Raw genomic sequence first — 25711 nt, 5'->3', positions numbered from 1 at the left:
AACGAGAAAAAAAAGAAACGGCCAAATCCATCGGTTTCCGCAAAGCATATTTTACAATACTTGTATTTCCGTTCGACCACCGGATGGGTCCTTCCCTGCCCTTGAATCCTGCCCCATCGCCACACCATGCTGCCACGAGCCTGCACACCATACATCAGTGTTACCACAGCCCTCATATGAAACGGTCCCGACAGACTCCCCTCCGAGCTCACTTACAAACCGCTAATGTCAGACGGCAACGAGCAGTTTATTCACCAGTTCCTTTTATGGACTCCCACAAAGCGGATTTCCCCTCCGTGCCGGACCCTACTCGATCAAGCCTCAGCCCGCAGGCCGGCGCTGGAAGGGTGGCCGTGCGCCTCACCCGCATCTCGCCCCCGGCTACTACACCGAGACAGAATGCTTCCTGTTGCACGTATGTATCACCAACACGTGGCATGGCATTTTATGCAAACAAATGAAAGCACGCTGCCTCGGGCGGGCGGGCAGATATCACGTTCTCCTAGCCAGGATAAACACCCGCTCCCTTCTGATTTACACAAGCGATGCCTGGAGAGGCGAACTATTTCAAATGAGAGCTGCAGAAACAGGACTTCTCTGCTCACCACTTCCCAGCCTCCTCTTATCTGTGCCACCGCACCCCACTCACTACCAGCTTAAACGGGGCGGGGGCTATCGACGCTCCTTGGGTCGAAAAACATCCAACCATAGGTTTGGGACTTCTTGGACTTTGATCGGAGAAGCCCACAAACACCACGGGTTAAAGGTTAGCACCGCGGAGCTGTGGGTGATGGAAGAAGGGAGCATGGGGGGGGGGGGTAGAACCCTGGCTGGGTGAACGGGGGCAGTAATGCATGGACGGAGAAGGGGGCACAGCTGCGTCTTTGCTCGCCGTCATTTTGGGATATTGTTTAATGGTCTGGTCCCTCCACCAAAGAGGGGATGAGGACCAAGCTGGCACAATGCACAGACCAGGAGGGGAAATTTGCTCTTTGCAGCGATAAACGTGAGAAGCGAGTTAAGCCTAAAACAAACAGACAAACACGATGTGAGAGCTGCAGTGTGTAGACGGCGACGAGGGACAAAATGTAACCGAGAGTAATCACAAAATTGAATACAACACGTGAGCTCGTTAGAGAGCAATGCCCTGCCGCTAACAGGCGGCCACGCCTGCACAGCTATATCCGCCCGGGACCCTCCAAAAAGTCTCTTTTGTAGATCTGATCCGATCTCAGAGATGTCTCGCATGCCAGAGTTTGATCACTGCATAACTACCCTACCGCTGGCCTCAATTCTTAAAGCGCCTCGTGCTCAGAAACAATTACCGAATTGTTGGCACTTTACTTAGCAAGATTCGGGAGGGAAGGCAGCCCCTTATTACCATGCTCTGTGATCCCAGAAAACAGATTCTCAGCTAGAGAGGGGCTCACAGCAGACCCGAGGCCTACAAGAGAACACACATGAAACGTGCCGCCGTCACCGAAAGCCCACTGAAGGCACCTGGCTGAGATCTAAAGTGGGTCACCCCCTTTAGAAAAGTCGTCAGCCCCCCGCCGACGGCGGATGTGCGCAGGTATACCCCAGGTGCCCACACCAGAGCTTCCACGTGTGAGGGCTGCGCCCCGGACACGCCGACGAGACCTGTAGCGCAGTAAAGCCCGAGCCCCATCTCACAGCAGCACCGTGGGAAGAGGGCCCCCGGGGATTAGAAGCAGCGGCTCTGAGCAGCCAGGTGGCAGCCGGCCAGCGCTGTGCCAATCGCAGCTTTGCACTGCGGAGGAGGCGCCCGGCTGGATCCAGGCCCCCGGGGACTGTCTGCAGCTCCACTGGGGGTGCGAGGGAGGCCTGCATCTGCCAAGGTGATCGCGCACTCCGAAGCCTTACACTGCTAAGGAGGGGCCCGGCTGAATTCGGGCCCCAGGGCCTGCCTCCTACAGCAAAGGCTCGCCCAGGGCGCAGCTAAGGAGGTGCCCGGCTGGATTCGGGCCCCAGAGCCTGCCTCGTACAGCGAGGGATCGCCCAGTGCGCAGGGTTGGATTCGGCCCCCTGGGCATGCCTCGTACAGCGAGGGATCGCCCAGGGCGCTGCCTTGCGCTGCTACGGTTAAGCCCAGCGGCTTCATCCCCCGGGGCCCGCTTGCAGCTCACTGCGGGCGTGAGAGGCCTGCCTTGCAGTGGAGCCCCCCTGCTTTCCCGAGTTTGGGTCCAGTTCCACCGGTATCACATAGTTTCCTGCTCGTAGCACCTCCGGCCTAACCGTTTTTGATCCGGAGTGTGAGATGGCCCCGGGACTCAAACATTTGGTGTGAGACCGCTCGCCCCGCTCAGCTTTCCTTCAAAGCGGCTCAACACAACAAAATGTCCGCGAAGGTCTCATTCTCGCGCGGGGCGCCCCCGACCGCTCCCAAAGTACGACTGTGTGCACCCCCGGTGTGTCGGGGCTGGGCCTGGTCGCACTGAAGCTTCGGACACTCGCGCTGAACGGGCTCCTGCAAACACGTCAACATCTGCGCAAGAGGCTTTACTAGGAAACCCGGTGACATCACGACGCCCCGATGAGAAGGGCTCTGGCACACCCAATGTGTGCCACTCGGGGGGCTATGACCACACACAGCTGTGGTCCAGAGAGGCTGCGTGGCATAACACCGGCTGACGACAGAGCAAGGAAACCCAAGTCACGCCCCTGGGGTTCGAGGTCAACCAGTAGCCAAAGAGCCACAGACCGTCCGGTGCCCACTGGCGAGCAGGCATGGGTGGCTACCGAACGTTTACCCAACTTTGATGAAGGACCGCGTCGGTTTAATAGAAACTCTGGTACGTGGCTTAGCAAGAGCGAAATGGGCCCCAAGGGAAACGAACCCTCTGACCACAATAATATAGTAAAAGGCCGCCAGGATTGGGGTACAGAGCCCTAGGCTTCCCTGCACCTCCTACAATTTGGTCAATGGCAAATAGAACTTTAACTATTGATCTAAATATGTATCCTTTTTCATTAGCTCAGCGGTGTTTTCTTTAACTTTTAAATTGACCTGTGTAGGATTGAACTTTAATTATGCATCAGTAAGAAACGAAATGCAAGAAAGACTCTAGTTTACCCACAGGGGCAGTCCGACAAATCCTTTAAAATGACCGTGGCTTCACGGTTATTCAGGGAGCCATAATCCATGGGCTAATACCGTATTGCCAAAGATTTTTCACCCACTGCCATCATCAGAACTAGCTACTGGGAAGCTAGCGCGTGTACGCTGCCAGAGAGTGAATTCATAAATAGCAAATCAATGCTTATGTCATTGTGTAGTGAGCACTAGGCAGGTATCACAATACATGTCCATAAAAAAGTGTGGAGGAAAAATTGCCAAGGTCAATGCACCAATTTCAGCATTATACAATAGTATGGAGCTTTACTGGCAATACCCCCACTTCCTAAAAGCGATGATGGCTCAAGCCGAGGAGCGCTTACAGTATGAATGAAACGGCAGCCTAACTAAAGAAAAATGCAGGATGAGCGCTATCTGCATTAGCGAGGCACCAGTCTGTGATCTAGGAGAACGCGCAGCTTTAATAAATACATCATGATGCTCAACAGAATGTAGACTGGTCCCAGACACTAATCGCCAGGCACGAAATTCATAAGTTAGTGGCAAAGCCATCGGTCACGCCTCTCCCACACAAACTACACCTTCCAACCTAATGTATAGGACATGGACACTCATCCATCAAGTATGGTTACTTCTAGCCCTACCGCTATTAACCCAAAGCACAACCTTCACATCATCCAATATACACACCAGTGTCATGGGAGAAGACCAGAACAAAAAAAAAAAACACCACCATTACATGAAAAGTCAAACTCTAGTCTGTGAGGGACTCTGGAAACACATGTGGAACCCACCCGAAAATCCACAGGCCTATGAACCCAGATCAACAGCGGGTGCACGCTTTGCACATGCTGATGGCATAAGGAAAATTAGATCACTACATGATCTCTAGTAATCCTAGTTTACGTGTAGCAATAAATGAACTCTGGTTGTCATGTGGGATCTACACCTCAATCTCAATGCCTTTTGGTTGCCAGAAAGGAACTCCAGGTGGCACCACAAAACATTGAAATAAATTATCTAGCTGAGCATCCTTGGTCACTTCTGGATCAAAGATAAGGCCTTCTGTAGTCACTGCTGCAACTCCATGGGGTGCAACCCAGAAGACTTCCTAAAGTTCAATGAGATCTTCATTTTAGGAAACTAATAAATCCCCCAAATGTCCAAACAGTGCTTGTTTGCACTGTATTACAAGAATTCTACCAATACCAGTGAGGCCCTTCTTGTCAGATCTAACCCCCAACCTTTTCATGCAACTTTCTACTTCTCTACAGACCACCACCTAGCAATGCAACATTCTCAGAACACATTGTTAGATTCGATCGCCAACCTTTTTACAATATACTGAAACATATGCATCCTTTATGAGCTCAACATATGGTTTGACAAACCTTATATGCCACACCCCCAGAGCCATACCCACTGGCCTAATCACACAAAATATACAACAGCGTGTTCCCAATTCCACACACATTGCTGAACACACATTAGATATCAACTTCGCCAACCCAGTCACGTTTCAAAAAATTAATCCAGTCACATGGCCAGTCCACTACCTGATTGAGTTTGAGCACAAGATAGCAAAACCCACCCCAAATAAAATTATCTTGCCATTAACTGCATATAGACCTTGGAAGAAGCTTCATTTGGAGGAACTAGAAAACCTGCTTACCTCCAACACAGATCACGTCGCAAATTCAGTACAAACACTATTGTTAGCCCAATAAAGTTTTTGATCTTTTAATTCCTCTGAAAAGATCGACACAAAAGAAAGAACGTCTCTCAGACTGATCAATACATTTAAAAAAAGGATAACAAAAAAATTGCTAAGCTTCAATGCAACTGGCTCAAAACAAACAACCCTCAAGATATGACTATACAGACAACAGAATATACAAGTCAACAATCAAAAAGGCAAAACACTACTATTTGAACGGAACCTACAATGCAAAGTATGCTAATAAAATAATTTGTTAAAATACTCACAGAATTTTGCAATCCAAAATGCAAAGAAGCTACCTACCCCATTTCTTAAGAACTTTGTCAGACTGGCAAATAATTAAACAACTAAAGCAAACATGTTGGATTCTTATTTAAAGAAAGAAAGAAAAAGTCACACACAACAGCACCAAACTACTTCCTGCAATACCCTCTGGGGAAAGGCAAACACAGTCTCTACGCTCTTTCAAAGAACTATCACCAACTGAATTTCTAGATCTTGTCAAAGCGAGCAAGCCAGAAAGGCTGCCACTCTGATGCCTGTCCACCTCAAATATTTAAAAACAGGAGGAGCCAAGATGGCGACCGGGACGGCAGCGTAGGCTCCCGGCTCCGTGAACCTCCACATCCCGCACAGATATCCTGCATGTGATCCTCAGCCTGCGCTACATGCCTGTGTTGGTGATCGAGAGCGGCAACCGATCGTGTGATCCTGAAGCTTCCAGCGGCGGTACCGCCCGAGAAATGCTCATTTGAAGTTTGCGGCCTGTGCAGCCCTGGAACCGGGACCTCGGGTGGACAACATGGCCGGGCAGCAGTTCAACAACAGCGGCCATTGGTGACCGGGTGGAGTCGGACTACCGAAGCGGCGCGAATTTTGGCCTGAATCTCGCAGTGGTCGCTCCTATCACCGAGAGTAGCGTGACGGGTGCATACCCGGGGTGACGATTCCAGGGGTTTATCGGCGATCGCCTGGACCCTCACCGGTGAACTGATCGGACGCGGCCTGTGGCTCGTCCTGATTTGCGCGGGCTGCTCCCGGTGTTCGCGGACACTGGCCCTGGGGGAGAACGACTGTTACCTGTGGCCGCACACTGTATACACATTTTGCCTGCCTCCGGACCTTTGTTTGCAGGGATATGGAACTTGCTGCGCCCGTGCCTGAGACCCGGTCCCCATCTGGGATGGCCCTGCCCTGCGGCCATCCTGATGGGATGGACTCTGTCATCCTGTACACTGGGTCACAGCAAGATTGGGAGTGTGTGGCGCAAAGGAGCGTGGCGGAGCGAGCGCGGAGGACCGTGCTGGGGTACGGTGACCTTCTAGATGCTCTCGGAGCCCTTCATTCCACCCTGGTCCACGGCGCCCGGGTATTGGGGAGGAAGCTGGATGGTATTGCGTCAGCGTCAGAAAAGTTGCGGTCTGCCTGTCCCCAGGTACATAAGGCTCTGTCTCACCTTCCACAGGAGGAACGTACCGTGACCGCCTCTGTGAATAAGGGACGGATGGAAACTTTGGACACTGGCAGCGTGTGGTCGGCTGGCTGTGGGGTCGGTCTGTTCCGGAGGTTTTGGACTTGAGCAGACGGTGGTGACTTTGTCCCATGCGCGGCCTCCGGCGACCCAGGCAATCTTCACGCACCGATCGCCTGCTCTGGCCGATTTCTCCTTCCTGGACCTTGTGTGCGGCGCGGGCCCTGGGGCAGTACTGGGAAAGGTGATCTTCCATGACGATGACTGTGCTGATGTTTCGAAACGTCCTCCCCACATGTGTGTGTCCCTTCCTAGTCTTCACTGGACGCTCCTCTTCCTTGTAACTTTGGACATGATGGTGGGTCGATGGGTATGCACTGGTGGATTCGCAAAGAGTGGCCAAGGATAAGGCTGATCCTTCCGAGGTGGTCAATTAATAGGCGGGCGGGCTGGGGGGTTGTGTGCTTTCACGACGTAACTAATAGTGCAGCCAGTGCATAATGCTCCCCATTTCTCTTAGATATGGCCGAATTTTTGCTGTTTACTGTTTGCGCTGGGGAGGAATATATTGTGCGGGAGGGAGAAGCCGGGGGCATGGTTGAAGGCCCTCCTCCAGTTTATTATTACTCTCTCCCCTTTTCTGTTAGGGGGGGTTTCATCTCTTTCCCCTTTTTCTCTGTTTCTTCTATATTTCGGGTCTGGTTCTGGGGCGACAGGCACGCTGCGGGGGGGGGGGCCGTAGTCATCTGCAGAGGTGCAGGGTGGGGGGGTGGGGGGAGGGGCTTTAGTCCTTTACTTTGTCTCTATGGCCTCCTTTTTCTTTTCTTATTCTTCTTTGTCTTTTTCTGGGGTCAGTGCGGTAGGTGTCCTTCGTGGCCAATCATTGTTTTCCATTTGTGCCTCATTTCAGTGGGGTTTTCTGGGTCCTAGGGCAGGAGACTGTAGGCGCAAACGGCTCGTGATATTCCTCCACATCCTGAACCTTCTGTTTCTGCGCCATTGACTTGATAGCTTGCCATTTATTGTTGACGTTCATTATTCTGCCTGCCTTTTTTCGCTGCTGAGAACTTGTTTGGCACCTGATCCTTCTATCCCTTATTGTAAAATGAAAACCTTTTATATCCTGGTTCCCCTCTTGGGCTATTCGGTGGACAAGAGAATACTAGCATGGAAAATCTCCTTCCCGAGGTGCTACATGTGATTAAAATCTGTTTGCTGTTAATTTCACTGCTTAGCGGCCGGCCCCGAGGGTTGTAGGCCCATACTTGTCTTTATTTGCAATGTCAATAAAGGTTTTCCCAAAAAAAAAAAAAAAAAAATATTTAAAAACATTCTATCAACTTCTGCGGCCATCAGGTCAGAACACTCAACAACTTCTTAACAGTTTTCCTAGAAGACCTAAAAAAAGCATACATGAAACAATTATTTATTATTTAAAACAAAAAATCTAGCCTGGACAATCAAGACCACATCAACTACAAACCCATAGAAAATGGACCATTACTGGGCACATTTATAGAAAGAGCAGCTTTAGACCCAGTGCCACAATTCATTAAGGATAATTCAATACTTTCCAACTTCCAAACTGGATTCAGTCCAGGAAGAGTCACAGAATCGGTCCTAGTCTCTATCTGGGGGGGACCTTAAAAACTTAGTAAACCAGACCGGGGTTGGTGGCTTTCTTCTGGACCTTTCAGCCGCCTTTGACACAGTTGATCATGACACACTTATCCAAAGACTAGAGGAAGCCGAATAGAGAGCACAGCTCTTGCTTGGATCACATCATACCCACACGATAGATCAAATATTTATACATTCTCATCCATTCTCTTATAAACCATACAGCATCAGGAGTCACTTAAGGATCAATGATCTCATCCGTGCTTTTCAACATCTATATAAAACCAATACAATATTGGATCAATCGCTTTGACTTCACCTGCTACAAATATGCAGATGAGACAATACCTCTGGAAATTGAAAAATTTGAAGGACATTGGAACATCAAAAATCTTCAGTTGCCTCCGGACTGTTGACTAATGGAGGACATGGATCTGCCTCAAACTGAATGCCTCCAAAACAGAAAGTCACCTGTGGAAACCTAAAAACCTGTAAGTCTCTCTGCGCCTGGCTGATCTAGGACCACAGCCAAAAATATGTAAGGAGGCAAGAAACCTCGGAATTACCATGAACGCCAAGCTTCCAACAACTGAACAAGTCGATGCGATAGCCAAATCGAGCTTTTTCACAATGAAAACACTGCAACGCATCTTCACACACCTAGGATTCTCACACAAGGTTAAAGCTACCATCCCTCTTGTCCTATCTAAACTCGATTACACTAATGGTCTGCATCACGGCTCACCTTTGTCAATTATGAGAAGACTACAAAGAATTCAGAACGCTGCTGCTACACTCCTCCTACAAGTAAAGCCACAAGCACACATCCCCCCCCGCCTGGAGGGCCATACGCTGGTACAAATTGCCAGAAGACCTACCTTCAAGCTGCGTTGTATCATACATCAGGAAATGTATCTACCAATATTTTCAAAGGAATCTACACTCGAAAATTGCTCCCCACCTCAACATTCCTACATAAAAGGGAAAAAAGGGGTGAACATTGTTCTCTGTACAAGCAGCCAAACTATGGAATTCACTACCCACACACAAGAGCCACCGACAATCTTAACTTCTGAAAATTATTCAAGAGATGGATCTTCCCCACATGACCACTATACTCAACACAAAACTGTACCACAACACTTTTTTGGCCATGACAAACTATGCTTCTCACAGCATACATACGATGTTGGTTTTGTGCATATGTCACTGTACTTTGAATTGTGCTTCTGTTATAAGCAGATACATTTATATAAGGGAAAATGTATATTACACAACAGTGATACTTAAAGTACGGCCTGGGGGCTGCTTGCGGCCCTCTTGACCTTTAAATGCAGCCCCCCTGGTGAACAGTAGCAAAGGCTGCTGTTTACTTGCTAAGCACTAATATTCAGAAAAAAACTTTAACTGTGCAATCATTTATTTGCAGGTTAACCGACTGTATGAAGTAATTAAGGTGGTGTCTTGCAGCACTTAACTTTATGAACACCATTATTTTTAAAGACATCTCGCAACAAAAGTGTAAAAATAGGATTACGTTTCTTCAAAATTCAAAAAAGTGAATTTCATTAACATGCATAAGCATTTTACCATTCCACTGCATTGAGATGTATTTTTTTTTTTTTAAGTGATCGTTTTCAAACAAATTTAGAAACATTCATGCTTTCCCAGCCCACCCTGACAACAATGCTGAATGTGAACTAAGAGGTAAGTCAACTGTCATGTGCACCCTCGGGTGGCCTAGGTTTCTAATATACTTGGACACATTTATAATCAAAAACACAGGAGTAGGTTTTGCACAGTGCACATCTGAGCTAATTTATTTTGAGGTCCACTTATATGCCATAATTAAGAAAAAGGAGGCAAAGTGAAAAAAATTGCCTTGGACCTCACAGTTTGTCAAGAGGAAAGTCGGGATTGATCCCAGGTTTTCTGGTTTCACTTCGTGCAGTTCAGTCACGATGTATGCTTCATTCCCCTAAGACCACCTTACACAACCCCAGACCCCCACCCTGCTGGCATCATTGCGGCCCTCGGTCACACCAGAGACCATACTTTGCAGCCCCATAGCAAACGTTTGGGAGTACCCATGCACTACAATATACCCTTGTACATAGACAATGTTATATTTGCTGCTTCTATGTATATATAGGTGCACACAGGAGCTTATGCCTGCTACCAACATGTTATGGTGATGAAAACATTTGCATACTTCACCACAAGATAAATGTGCGCATCCAAAAATGTAAATATTGCTGCTTCTATGCACAAATGGGTATTTACATAGAGGTGTTTTCACCAGCCAATACAACCTTTAAAAATCTCGTCCATACAAGATAGTTTCCACTTTTTTGTTAAACATCAAAAAAATCCTCATGTCTATCTCTGGCCAATGCTAATTACTATGAACCCCCCAAACATCCTTCTCAAACTTGCCCCTGCTGTATTTTTTTTACCCATCTACCAGGCACAAACATCACCACTTACAAAAACAACGTACTACTTATCCTTTGAAATCTATTCCCATCATTCTATCCCTACTCGAAACTCAACTAAACATAATAAATCAAGCTCATCAACCGAACAACTAATGCACAAAATATGAATAAGCGACTATTAACCTACAATCTTGGGTTCCGGAGGTGCGTGCTACTCGCTGTAAAGTGCTTAAAGCCTCGTCAGGGGTTGTAAGCACTATATAAATACCATTTACAATCACAATCAGCGCAAACAGGAAAGTGTCCAGAGTTACAAGAATTATATCAGTAGAACCAGTGCCAAGAGGTGAAAAATTGTGTTGGGAAAAAAAAATACCATACCTCGATCAAACACATGAAAATAGACTACTTTAGAACGGTTTGGAAAATCGTGGTAGCAACAGGGAATGTGTGCGGGCATAACTTTTTTGAGGTACCGAATTTCCTCTAACCCACCGAGTTATTTTTTAACTCAGCTGGGCCAGCAGAGCCTGAGGAATTATATCCCAGATCAACCAAACAAGCTAAATCAATTTGTTATAAACATTAAAAGCATTGCATTATTCACAGCTTTACAAAAAGGGAAGCATCGGAAGGTGGCACGATACAGACCTCTACTGGTGAAGGATTTTTTGTAGGCCAGGGCAGATTCTGCAAAATCTTATTTGGAAAATAGGGCGTATAAAAACTGGAGCGATCCAACAGCAAAATACCTGGTTTCCCTTCTCAAACCAACAGCGACCTGAATCTTTTTGCAAGGAAAAGAGGGCAAGAAAGGAAAAGTGCCTTGAAGGGGATGCGAGAAACGAACATGCATCTCAAAGCTTATGGATACTAAGTGCAAGTTAAATACAATTAGGAATTCTGATCAAACTCAAAACACATCAGCACATTCTGCAGTCTTAAGACCAATAAGAGGTGGCATTTCACGATCCAGTCTTGACACTAGCATAAAATTCGAGTTTGTAAGTAAAGTCAAAATCCTCCATAACTTTTTTTTTTTTTAATTACTTCCCGCAAAGCTTGTGTATTGGGTCCCCCAAAGTTTTACATTTTAGACTAAACATTTAGTGCTCTTCACTTGCTCAAACATGAGCCAAGCTTCTTTACCCCACCAAGCAGCAGTTGACTCTACAATACCAACGTGGAGAGGTCTGCACACTACAAACATTACATAAAAGGTGGGAGACACTGGTAGGGGACCGCAAAGATGTCTGCGGCAGGTGACAGAAACCCAAGAAACACCACAAGCCCGGTTCCCAGGCAACCAACAGCAATGGAAGGCAAATAAATTATTTTAGACATTCTGATTTGCTTTTGAGGAACAGTTCTCGGGCCATAATTATTTCAGGTCAGCATTCAAACATTTGGATACTGCCACAATGCAACTGCAAAAAGAGCTTGGGTTAACTTCTACACATGAGAATCACCTAACCACATTTTTGAAGTCATGTTTGGCCACCCCGCTGGCACTTAAAGCGCCAGCTAAATGACTTGGGAGCCTAAGTTCTAGTCACTGCTCCATCACAAGGAGAGAAGGTAAAGGCCAGCAAGTCTGCTGAGCCCCTTAAACTCCCATGCAAAAGCAACCCAAAGAAAGATACTCCCGGCACCCTTCCGGAGATGGGCCTGGACAGCCAGATCTTGGTCCCCCGACGCAAGCTCCAACTACCCACAACACGAGGGCCGTGCCAAAAAGTACTGGATACCCAAGGGGGTAATCAATGTAGCGCACATTCCTGGCCCTGCCTTACAGACCGTACTACTTCTGCCCCTACTTGCAAAACGGTTTAAAACCAAACGTATCCGAATTCGCCTGCCTTCTTGTCCCAGCAGCCAAGGTGTCAACTAGATTTGTGGCCAAACCTGACTCAGTCACTGCCACAAGGCCGGTGGTTAACTTGTTTGGGACTCCCCCGTACACCACCCGTGATCCTGAGAAATGTTGCATTGAAAAGGCCAACAAGCATCCCACAAACATGTCATTACCTCGAGCAGATGGGTGTACATCTTTGTGAAAGAACATTTTAAATCTAAACACCAAACGGCAAATGCTGTTAGTGCACCCCTCCCCCGGGGCAAGGTGATGGACCCACCCGTTTCAGAGGAGCGCGATTACTCTGTGCCTGGTACACACACGGGACACAACAATCCCTTTCCTTTTCATCTGCCTTGCGGCACTTTAAGTGGGCTTTGTGTTAGCAGGCTCTGCAGGGGCACCAAGGATATTATGAGCACAAAGTCTTAAGCCCACCCCCCCCCCCACCCCATGAACAAGTTTGAGGGGCACTACGAAGCTTATATTACTGTTCCAAGTGCTCTCAATGCTCTTCCTTTAACAAGAGCTAAGCTCAACAACTCTGCTCAGAGGCGAATAACACAAAAACATGAGTTACTTTTCTCACCACCTACTTCCAGCAGAAAAGCATCTAAAGTTTGGAAGTTTATAGGCATCAACCCAAGAGATAACTGCTCCCAGCCCTCGGGAGTCAAATAATCCGCGTTATTACGGGCAGTGCAGAGGGAATTTGCATTCCTCGAACCGAAGCACACTTCCACCGCCGGCTTTGTATTACAGACCAGCAATGGAATGCAAGCAGGCTTTAGCAGGTTCACACTTGTTTCTTTACAGTATGCAGGCAACACAAATCACTGAAGACAAAAAGGTAGGAGAAAGGAATAAAAAAAAGTAAAATAAGACACTTGAGCCACATTTCAAGTACTTCATATTAAACAAGCCCAAGCGAGCCATGTCTCAGTTTTCCAGGCCACGTCACCCTCGGAAAGTTCTTTTCCACACTCCACTGAATTACAGGGCAGGGAGCACCCAGTTCAACCTCCCTTTGAACAAAGAGGATGAGGAGACTAATGCGTGCGAATCCACCGTCTGCCCCTGGCCTTGGTTAAATGTGCCCAGATAAATCTAACACCCCATATTTTCAGGTGCCTGCCACAACCCTCCCCGTCCCTAGAGGTGAGAGTGGCTGCATTTCGTGCAATCAAGCATCCCAACTAACCAAGGAAGCCGAGTGTGGATCATCAGCTTTAAGGTGCGAGTGGACTGCTGCTGACCTGGCCCGTACCAAGGCATGTATGTGGGTTCAATAGGAAGACCTGGGTCACACACAAGCCGCCATATGAAAACCACACAGCTGACGATTACAGCTCTTTGGGTATAAACTCTTCACCTGAACATTGTGATGCTCTTCTTGGGTATGATCCAGCATATATGAATGTGACTGGGGGCCTTCATGTCTGGGGGAAAAATGGTTGCATAGCTTGGATTTGGAAATGTTGACACCGTCTGCGCCATGAGATCTCCGGAATTACTGTATTAAAAAAAATATGAACCGTAGGCTGCGTGATGTGTAACCTACTCATGGTTCCTGGGTTGCACTGTGCCCAGCATCCGTGTGTTACCATAGAACATATTTTGAGTGGAGCAGTATCTACTAGATACCATCTAGTGTACTTGATGGAATTGTCCCTTCAGGAACAATATGTTCAGGTATTCTGATAAGCATTTTTACGCCAGAGACTAAATATTACTTTTTACTTCAGTGTTCAATGTATTTAAGGGCTATAAAAACTACAAAAAGTAATAAAGCAAAAAATAAAAGCCAACGGACCCTGCCCGTTTACACGCTTACCAGTACCACTCTCGCTTGCCGACTAACGATGCAACCTCTGCCTGGGACAAACCTTGTTCATTAACCGCTTGTTGCTGGGAGGGCGCCCCATGCATTCACGGGGGTTCACTGACTTCTACCGTAGTCGACAGGTAATCTATGAATGAAAAGCCACTACCTCATCCACCCAAGATTCGCTTTACGAGATTACATCGTTCTATCGACCGCTGCTTGCACTTTTAGAGCAGGCCCGTTTAGATGTATTTACCCTACACCACGCGGGACTGGTGGAACATCCTTGGACAGCTCACATGTCTATTCTTTTGACATGTGGGAAACCATCAACGCCCCCAGAAGAGTCCAAATGAATAACTCCTCCAGTGCCACCCATCTCGCTTTTATGCTCATCGGATCTCTTGGTAGGAACCCCACCCAGACTCACTCCAAGACGTGGCCACTTCATATGCTTTGAGGTCAGGAGACAACCCGGAACGCCCTCCACTCCCATTGTGTGCTGTTCAATAATGCACAATCTTGTTTCCACTCCCTTTATGGTATATTAGCAACATAGCGCAGTCCCGGTCGCATATTGGGGACGTTTTTAGAAAAAGAAAAGAAGGTGAGCCAATGCCACACGTATTCACACTGCCACGACCTGCGCATGCAAATATACAACTGCAGCAGACAAGTCAGAAGACACAGAGACCCAGTGATATGCACAAGGCCTGAGACAGCCCAGCTCTGAACATGCTGCAGCACGAAACATCACACGTCCCCCGATGAAGGGAATTCTGTTTAAGGGACTTTAGATTATGCGAGAAATACCCACTGTGTTCATGTCAGCGGTACAATAACACATTTTGTAACCAATTCAAAAGCACTTGGTTTCAACTCCAGGCTTGGATTAAACTGACTCATTCAATTAACTTGAACACTACAACACTATAAAGGCTAATAAAACAGTCTGATTTGCTCGATTATTCCATCAATTTGCTATAATTTTTCAAATCTCAACCAGGGTGGAAGGTAGAGAAATGCAGATCTAATAAGGAGGCCCCGTCTTTAGTGATCTATGCGCTGCAAACGTCTCAGCGGCATGCCTTCTCCCCGAAGTGTGCTCCCGCCTGCTTGTTAGTCAGGCCTACACCGTAACACTGATAGCAGGCAGCTGTACCTGTGCTGCCAGCCCCATTAAACACCGAGATAATCACTCTCGGCGGAGCCGGGCTTCTCGCCACTAGGGGCGAAGCTCTCAAGCATCTGCTGAGCATCACTGCGACACGAGGAGAGAGAGGCCAAGGTGAGACACAAGCTGTCCGCGTTACCTTCTTTTGAATTTCTCCAACAGCGCACTTTGCACAACAACTCGTGATAACAGGATAATGACCTCTCTCCGCCGCTACATGCAAGCCCAAGAGGACAACTAGGCGCTACACAATAGGAGCAGCCACAGTGACCCCAACAGGACTCATGACTACAGACGGCTACTAAAATTCGCTCCGTCCAGACAGCCAAAAAAAAACGGGAAACGGTTAGTTAGAGAGTCAGAGTCTGTGTCTCTCGATCTCTCTCTCGATAGCCGGGGCACTCCGGTATAGCTATAGTAAATAGCAGTTTATTTCCCAAGCGGAAGATGTTCCTCCCCTTGGGAATAAAATGCCAATCACCATAACTATACCGGAGTGCTCTGGCTTTTTACATCGAGAGGGAGTTGGGTTTATGATGTTTACAGCAGTGCTGAATTCGGGCACCAATAGTGTTCAGGAAACCCGCAAGCAAAGCGCGAAACCATTGAAGGACATACAGGCAATTTTTAATATAGGAACATCACCTGAATCTCGCTTTAAACTGCCTCAACCGAGAGAAAATACTAAAACATCACACTCTCTCTCTCTTAAGGCTCAACATTTACATCAGCCTCCACCACTTTTGTCTAGATTTCTGTGTGCAAACCTCCCGGGGGGTTGTCATTCTGGAGAACGTGTTCCCCTATTTATTCGCCCCCTGTCTGTTTGTTGCACGGTAGACAATCGAGCAAACACCCGGGACCATCAGATGGAATACCAGCTCCACCAGAACTGTTAAGTTATTTTTGCTGGGCACCACACTCCAAGTCAACGAGAGGAGGGAGAGCAAGAGATAGAGTGCCCATTTAAATACCGCACAACTTTGGGCCAGAAATTAGGTCATCCGCCCAGGACCAGGAGCGGAGAAGTCATGTTGGCCATAGCTCACTTAGCCAGGTGACCACTGAAATATCCTTTTCCCCAGGAAGGGGGGAAAACACCAAGGGGCTGTTCCTCTTTAATGTCCCCCTGCGGGTGACGTGACAATCTACCTTCCATGCGCGAGACCCTGTTTGAGAGGACCGCTGAACCCCGAGCGCAAAGGTCCATACTGCACTAAAAGTGGTTATGGAGTCATGGGCACTCATTCAACTCCTGTCAAAGATCCCCAAATACCGCACATCAAATCACTGAGCAATCAGTCTTCCAGGTATTGACAGAGCAATGTCCACAATTCTTGGCCAAGGCCAGAGGCTTAGCCCAAGTGTTCGGGGTGGAGCAAACTCTTCCAGTGTAGACGTAAAGGAGAAAAAAAGATACACACACACATATGGCCTAGCTATCACCTGCGAGGCTCTCCCCAAAAATTATAAGGATCTTATAGCCATATGCAGGAGTTCCAAGCCTGGGTTCCAAAAAGCTTACGGGCTTAAGTCTGTAAAGTCAGAACTTTGATTACTATTGTTGGAGACATACTATGCTAACTCAGTGTATCTGGGCCCACCTAATACAACCTTACATAGACTCAAAGTAATTCAAAACGAGGCAGCTAGACATCTCTTTCAACTCCCCAGAATTACCTATGCAACCCTATTGCTCAAAAAGCTCCACTGGTTGGCAATGAAGCAGCGTAAATAGTTAAAATCTTGCTGCACTGTTTTTAGGTCTCGCCTAGGCAGAGCGCATGCGGTGCTCTTGGAGGGCCTTTAGCCATCGGTCTTCACTTTTGAAGCACTGCACTCGTGCTTGTGGCGGCATCCACCTTGCGGGAGCGAGCAGCGGCGCGGCCACGTTAATTACAAACATATGGTCGCTGCTCTCTCCCGCAAGGTGGATGCCGCCACAAGCACGAGTGCAGTACTTCAAAAGGGAAGACCGCCGATCGCGACCGTGCTCGTCTTTCAGTGCTTATTCGATTTCCTCGTTGCCTGTGTCCGCGCGCACTTTCCCGGGTAGGCACGTACCTCGATACCAAGTACTCGGCCAAAGCCCGCGAAGCGCGTGATAACCGTCACGTAAAGCACCTGATCGCATGCATCCTTGCAGTTACAGACTGGCATTTAAAAGCGCAATACATATTTCGGGGTCAATAATTAGCTGCGAAGTGAGCGCTACTTCGGTTCTGCTTTAGGGGCATTGGATTGCCTGCTCTTCATGTTTATTTTCATTGTCCATGTATTATAATCGTATGCAGTATTCCTTACTCCAGAATCTGGTCCATTCTTGTTTTCTTAGTGCACCCACGCATATCACATCCTAGTGCCTTCTTTTTCTGTATTCCTTAATCTTTATTCTTTCACCCATTCCCCTCATGCCTTATTTTGCTTAGATACCACTCGCAGTTTTATTTTCAATCTATTGGTTCCTTTATTTTATGTCTCTTATTGTGTCCTTTAAGTCTGTTTCTATCCTCTCATTATCCGTCACGAGCAAAGAGCTTCTGTTTTTTTTCTTTTCCTCCCAAAACATTGCCACTTTATAGCCATCATTCTAATGACGAGTCCCTCCTCCAAAGTACTCTCTGTGCATATCATTTTGGTGATGCACACAGACTGCCCATAACGTAAATGATGGATTCCAATGCAGAGCATCTGGTCCTAGGCTTCTATGAAATAACCTAATGCATCCTGATTGCTATGGTCTGGATTACCAATATATATATATATATATATTTTTTTTTTTTAAATCAATCTAGCAAAATCTTCAGAATTCCGTGGTTTGAAAACATTGTCTCCGTTGTCAATTTGGTTTTTCTTGCCACACAATTTACTCAACCCTGCCACATAATTTGTCCCTCTAATGCTGCCTAATTCAATTGGCTCTGCCTGTAACTTCTCCTCTGCTTTCTGTCCTTGGTTGTCTCATGTCGTAGCTGTTCTGGCACCTGTCGCAGTGCTCCTCCTTTCGTTGTCGCGTGTCACTGTTATTATCTGTGTATTATCAGAACTTTTCTCTCCTGGGCAATAATTGAAAAACGCCTGCTTCAAGAAGGACTTTACTTTCCAATTAACTGCTGTTTACGCAACACTAGAAACAAGCATTTGCAATGCAATAGGTCTTGCATTTATGCGAGTTTGAGCTATTGACATTGCAAATAACAATGCCTTTTATTTTGGTTTCGATATTAAAACAAATAAAAGGCATTGTCATTTACAATGCCAATAGCTTAAACTCGCATTAATGCGAGGCATATTGCATTGCAAATGTTTGTATAGGTAGAGCCTATGCAGCGCATGTTGTATCCACTCTGTGGGCTTACACCGCACTCATGTGAATTAACAGTAGATGTTGTGGCACCCAAGATAATGTGCTGCGTACCTAAACACTTATAAGGTCCCAAAGGCAATACCTATTGGCTATGCCAATGCTTGTTAAAAGTTTGGGAGGGTCAGCAACTCAATTTGTTTCTGAAAACAGGGAAAAGTACATACGAACACGCAATTTAAGATTCACACACAAAACCAGAAAGGGTAGACGCAGCTTTGGAAGATTAGCCCGTGCCATCTGGAATTCTATAATGGCCAAAATCCACAACTTAAATCAACCATACATCCTTCCAAAAAAATCTACAAATAGCTATTTAGCCAAACCTGTTATTTCACTTAATACTCTCAAATATATAGTGAGTGTGTTGTGTGACAGATAAAATGGCGTCTGCAGCACTATATTAGTACTCCAATGGTTAAGTACTGCAATAAGGAATAACACAGAAACACGCATTTGGCAAGGTGGCAGTCAGCTTTACGTATTGCATGCAGAAATCTTGGGATACGTCCCAAAGGTTGGGGTAGTACTGCAACCAAAGCTTTTCGGGGTAGGGGAGGCTCCTGATCCCAAACACAAAAGTTTCCCATCATAACAGACTATTTTCAGCAAGATTAGCATGCAGGTGCTGGACCCAAGCGGCAGCCAAAAAGCTGTTGAAAGGTTGTGGATGGCACCCTTTCCTTGTCACCAAGCAGTCACTGACAAATGCCTTAATGCTTAATCACAACACCCACTGTAACTATAGAAAGGCACTACATTTATACATACTCGTTGGCTTGTACAGGTAGATGCTGTTGGTGCAAATAAAGATACACATTACTTCAGGTCTCATTTACCCAAACCCCCTAACATGCAGCCTCAGGGAAATTATGGTTCCTTCCAGGCCTCATAATTTACCAAAAAGAATTTGTTAATCTTCCCGGCGGACTGATAGGTCCTATGCGGTACATAAAATTGTACATGCTTCATCCGAGCGTTCCTGAACACCATAAATGGATTAGTGAGGGCGCATTCCCATTCAACATTGTTGAGCTTTGTTTAAGTCTGCTTCCCATTTAGCACAAAACACCTCTATGGGAGCATGCTAAGTGTATAGTCAATGCTTTGGCAAACCATCTGAAATGCCACTCATTGTCCTTGACATGAGGCGACTAATCTCTGGAAACTACATATACAATTATTTAAAGGCAAAAATACAAGTTTGACAACAAACAAAATAAAATCTAATATGAAAAAAAAAGAAACAAAACTGGTGCTATTTTAAACGTACAGTAAGAAAAAAACATGGGCTTTCTGTTACATTCTAAACTGTAAACACTGGTGGATAGTTGGCAGATAGTGGCAATGTGTCTCAAAGAGAAATAGCTGTCCCAGAAAAGCAGGGTAACCAGGGTTATTTGTAAATGGAATACTGGAACTCTAAATCTCTGACAGAAATGTATGATAATCACCAAAAACTGGTCGATCCATATGTAACTCTCTTCCCATCTTCAGGGAAGAGAGCTGAAATTGTACAAACAGGCACAAATCTAGTTAATGTACACTTTAATAGTACTCTGGGGAGGGCAACCTGTGCGGCAATTCCAAACACAGCTGCAACCTTACAGCCACATCTGCACAGGACCTATTCAAAACTGGAAAGTAAACAGAACACATTTTGACTCACTGGTGTGGAGCTTAAGATTATATGTCACATCCAATCTCTAGCAGCACAGACTTGCCCCCAATGTATGCTTATCCACCTGCAAGGATACCCAAAGATCATGTGACGGACAGCCTCCAGACTCAGAGCAAGGAACGAGATCAGCCGGATGAGCGCATCCTCAGCTGTTGGGTTCCAAGGCCAGGAAACAACTCATCTAATATACAGACCATTCTGTCCATAACCTGCATGGTGACTATGGCGGTATGAAAATCCTTTCAAAACCCACAGTGATGCACTACTATTAAATCATGATGTGTCATGCAGAAAGGTAACTTTGAACCAAATCCACTGTGTTACCCCAAAATTGCATTTTGGCTGTGGGGCAAAAAACTCAATAAGTACTGCGGATTTAAAATGAGTGTTCTTTTAAATACAAGGTATTACTTGTACTACTTTAACAGGAAGTGAATATTTGGTCATGAATAGGTTCATCAACTATGACGATTAGGGTAGCAGATCAGGAAATTTGATTTTATGATCGAGGCTGTGAGAATGTCACTGGAGAATAGTGTAGGCTTCGCAGGAGCAGTAGTTTTACCAACCTCCTCCAGAGAAAGGTTGCTGGAGAAGGACCAGAAGGAAGTGACTGCAAATGCGATCTAAGAAAGAAGTTTGTGGTTGGTCATTAAACTAGAAGTGCAAACACTGGAAAGTGTTCACGTTACATTCGGATTTGCTGAAGATGTAAATTTAGTCACCAACCGCAAGATCAACTTCCAACACCCAGAAATTGAAACCCTCATTTGCCATCTTCACGAAACTGTAAAAACACCCTAGTAGCTCAAACATTTTCTTTCAGCTAAAGGCACTCCAAATAAATATAAAAGTATGCAATATATGAACATTTTCACCGGGAACCGAAACTGTACATTTAGTTCGAGGTATGATTACCACCAGCGCCTGGTTTAATTTAACTGCACTTTTGCATGCATTAACTCCACTGTGACCAACTGAAAGCTTGCAAAGTCATTAAAAGACAACTAGTTTGACTTTTGTATTGTGCACGTGGTATAAAAGGTGCACATGAACACACTGCTCATGTGGAGAGACCAACATTTCCCCAAACACCGATTTTTATATTCAAACTCCAAAGTAAACGCTTATACAATGAAAAAAACGTTATCTTTTTGTCAATATAAGTTAAGGAAAGACCGGTCAACGACCGACTTGCTTCCAATAAACAGGGCAAGCAGCGCTTCCGACTGCATTTTAGAGCTCTGAAAGACTGTATACACCCAGGAAGTCCACAGAATGAGAGGTCATTTTGGAAGTTCGGCAGCACGCACAGCAGAGACAAATGCCTAGACCAGTTAGGACCGCATTCGGATTGTTTACACAATCAGACAACAGTCCAAGTGGCAGAACACAGGCCAGAGCGTTGCTCCACACCATGAGCAAGTAACGATTCACCTCAGTGGTAACCACTCCCGATTGTTTATATACAGGAGACGAACACACTATTAGGTCATCAAATAGAACAGGTAGCCACGGATACTTCAAACAGAACTACAATTGCTTTTTTAAGAACATGAAACGCCTGTTCCTTATTAGCTCATATTCCACTTTACAAAGGAACAAACAGCAAGCAGATGATCTTCCCCATAAGCAGCCATTGGTTCCCCACACACCAAGAGGAGCAGAAATTGCAAGCGCCAGAGATTTATCCAAAAGTACAGGACGCAAATGTGCGTAACTTATGAAAATAAACACAGAAAGCAGCCCGCTCACATGAATGTTACAAGGCGCATACCCAAAGCCACTGAAGAGACGTCACAGTATAGCCATTCACCGGTATAAAGGCAAAATACGTTAGTGCGGAAGCAGGACCGCTGTGCAAACTTATTGTCCCAAAATCAAGTCGAGTAAACAATGCAAAAGGCATCCCTGCGAGTTAGCAGAACGAGCTCACCGATCACACAGACAACACCACACAATAAACATCATATAACAGACACGTGCACCTTGCCCACAGGGTACAATAATCAATGAATGGACTATATTCGTCAGGACCAATGAGCGACCCACAATCTTCTCCACCGCAAAGCGTTTCTTACCTGCTATGTTTCCCTTCAACGTCTTTGGTAGCTGCAACTTCCAATTCTCTGCAAGACAAAACGCACCAGCAACTGGGTCAGCAGCAGATAAAAAAAAATATGAAAAATAATCCAAGGCGGCGAAAAGAGGCCGATGCAACCAAAACTGGAATCATGCCTACTTGACAGGCAAAATACACATTAAGGAAGGGCAATGTCAAGCACAGTGCAAGGTTGTGCACGTCTTAAAGGGATCATGCACGTCTTCGAGGGATTGATTATTAAGGGGGAAAAGGGACGACGCGGATGCGGTCCCTGTACATTCAAGAAGTACTGCAACCATGTTTGGGGTGCAGTGCACGCACTACTGTATGGGTGAGGCAATACTGCAGATTTGTGAGAAGGGACGGTGCATATTAATGGGGCTCTACATGCGAAGGGGGCGAAGTGGATTGCTATAACGGGGTGATAAATATGTGAGGCAATGGGGAATCCATACTGAAAACGACATGCCAAATAGAAGTAGCATAACGCAGAGACCTGCGCCTCCGCGGCGCAAACACTGAACTGGGCAGCCTGTCGCACACCCGAACCTCGTCCTGCAGCATTGAACCCGACATGGTATCCCTGTCCTTGCTCTCAGCCCTCTCTACAACGTAAATCGTGCCCCGGCCGTGCAGCCTACCTGCCCTCCAACCGCCCAGTCTTGGGGTCTAGGCTGTGCATCCCCTCTTTGCAGATCCACCGCCTGTGCACCCTCCCTCACCTCATTAATGTAAGGCGCCGAGCGGCGGCGCTGCATGGGCGGCTCCTCTGGGCCCGGCTGCGGCTCCTTCACTCCGCTCTCCGCAGCGCCGCGGACATAGAGGCGCTCGGCGGGGCCGCCATTTTCTCCCTACTCAAGCCGTCCAGGAAGAGGATGCCGCGCGCCGCTACCAACTTCCGGTCCGCAGAGACCGTGCACGCGCATGCGACACCTGTAGCGTGACTGTAGGGGGCGCTCGCAGGACTGCAGCCCCCAACTTGAGGTAAACGGCGAATATTGTTGGACAAATTACCAGTGGCCGTTTAAAAAAATCATAACGCAACAATACCCGTGTCTAAATTAAAAGAAACGATTTTTAAAAGTGAAACCGATCGTAGGTAAGTAAAACAATCAAATGGTTCGATGTGTTATGTGCCTAAACTCATCTAAAATTATGTTGGCGAAACACAACCGAAATAATTGTCGTTCGAAGGATTTAAATAAAATAGTCGCATTTCTTCAGCCTATCTTTCGGTATCTTTAGGTACATGCAAAGTCTTTGCTAAGTTTCAAGATGGCCGTCGGTGTTGTGTGAAACGGTCAATGTTTCTTGTATCAAACCGACGACCATGTTTGGAATGAAAGTCGCCCTTTCCCTGCAGTGCAATGTAAGCGCAGCTCTTCCAGCATCTTTCCAAACTCCACTGCCACATTGCATCTTAGAACAAGCATTACAAATGCAATAGGTCTCGCCTTTTATTATGTGAAAGCCGTTTGCTTTGCTATACATTACCATTAGCAAAGCAAATGTCTTTAACTTAATCAAAGGCGAGACCTATTGCATTTTCAATGTTTGTTTAGGTACGGAGTTTACCAAGACTGTGCTCCTGGGGGGGGGGGGGGGGGGGGGTGAAGGTCTCTCTCTATGGATGCAGCGAATTCAGTGAGACCGAATAAGTACATCTCGAGAAAATACAAGCTAAGCCCCCTCCTCTTCAAGTTCGAATACACTGGCTTCTGACACATCCTGTCAATGCTTCGTAATTCTCCTGTGTGCTGTTTGATCATTTCAAGCGCCTAGCCTCACAAAGTGTCTAGGAGCTGTCTTTCCTCTTTATTAGTTTCAGTCAAATTATCTTAGATCTGCAGAGAAGTGCTGGTTGTATAAAAAATATATAGCAAGTATGGCCAGAAGTGCAAGCATCCGACCTCTAACCTCTTGAGAATTCGTTTTAAAAAGAAGCGATTGATGTCACAGCCTGGCAGTGACTTCCCATTGCAAAAAAGAGTATGTCAAATGAAATCAAAATACAGTAAGCTGATAAAACATCTGCAGCAGAGGACAGCGAGAATCAAACTACCCTGTCTCTCCAGACCAATATTTAAAGCAATTTTCACGGGCAGACATCTGTCACATCCATAAACTGGGACCACAATTCCCAAAATGCACATTGGTTTGTCCTACCAAAAGCTGTTACAGGTGTGGTTGGTTAGACAATAATGTATCTAAAGGGTAGTTCTGATGGTGGTGAAAAGAACCCGGAGGTGTGGGTCTAGCCTCAAATATAGTGAAATGATTTGCATCCCAGTGGCAAGCACCGCTGATGATAATGAGGACGGCGAAAGGATTTGCAGAGCGCGTGATCACCCAAAAGAGCATCTCAGTTCTTAGGGTGATGGCTTCCTTCCTGAGAAAATGTAATAAGTGTACAAAAGGGCATTTTGCACGTGCACTAGGGTCACGATGTTGGTACTCAAAGCGTGTGGTCCCTCTCTTTGGTCAAAATTAGTTTTAATTTTGCAGAGACCTAAAAACATATCTACGAAAAGAAGCGGTGGGTGTCAACACAACGGCTGCCTGGTGGCACTTTCACCCTTTCCTCCAATGACACCGAGAGCAATACGCTTGCCCTTGTGTCAATACGCTTTATCGCTTTATTGCAGACGCAGTGGGAAGGAGGGGAGGGCAGGAGCTGCCTTGGGTTTTAAAGGGAACTGATAGATGCACTACAGCCTCATCAATGTTTGTTATCTGTCAATTTCATTAGCCCTTTTGCTTTGCTGTTCATTAAACGTCTTAAAAAACGATACTGACTCAAGGCAGTTCAAGTGGAAACCCAGGCGCTTTTTTGAATGCACAGATTGAGAGGTGTTAAACAAATATGGCCTGCTTCCTGCACCCCCTAGATAAAAACCGGATCCACGGTCACTCATACAAATTTAAAGAACTTGACGGACGCAAGAAACAACTGCCACTCATTCAAAGGCATCCTCCAAGAAGGGCACTTCCTGCTGCTAACGTGCTCCCCAGGTCCCTCCCTCCACGCAGGATCTAGCCCAGCACTAAAACTGTCACTCAGCTTCACTTCACCCCCTCCACTGCTGCACACAAGGGTAAACAAGCATATAGCACTTTGAACTATCTAGTTGCGGAGCGATGGGAGAAAGAGACAAAACTCTACCTTTAAAGAGACGCAGTCCTAGCCACTTGCCCTGTGCTTTCAAAACCAAGGCCTGCACTATTCCATAAAGCACTTTATATATCTGAAAACAGTGACTAGGCCTCACAAAGTGCTAAAGTGTTGGGAAGTGCTACACCCCTAGTATCTGACTCTTGGTTGCTTCATGCAGTAATTGGCTCTGCTTAAGTCAATGGCCCAC

At 46.4% G+C, this 25711-nt stretch overlaps 1 protein-coding gene across 6 annotated transcripts in view; it reads right to left on the bottom strand.

The window, feature by feature from the left end:
• TNRC6A (trinucleotide repeat containing adaptor 6A) overlaps nt 1-23217 on the bottom strand; it is a 451850-nt gene extending 428633 nt beyond the window's left edge. For 2 of the 6 annotated variants that reach the window (XM_085629478.1, XM_085629475.1), the window contains exons 1-2: nt 22991-23055; nt 22327-22374 (exon numbers count right to left, since the gene is read on the bottom strand). In XM_085629478.1, the coding sequence (XP_085485604.1) occupies nt 22327-22374; nt 22991-23031 (89 nt within the window). In that variant the 5' untranslated portion in view covers nt 23032-23055. The other 4 variants (XM_085629476.1, XM_085629471.1, XM_085629474.1 and 1 more) reach the window with 3 other exon arrangements.
• Between the last annotated feature and the right edge of the window lie 2494 nt (nt 23218-25711).

This window comes from Triturus cristatus, chromosome 10 (assembly GCF_964204655.1).
Source record: "Triturus cristatus chromosome 10, aTriCri1.1, whole genome shotgun sequence".
NCBI lineage: Eukaryota > Metazoa > Chordata > Amphibia > Caudata > Salamandridae > Triturus > Triturus cristatus.
This window is presented reverse-complemented; position numbering and strand designations above follow the sequence as displayed.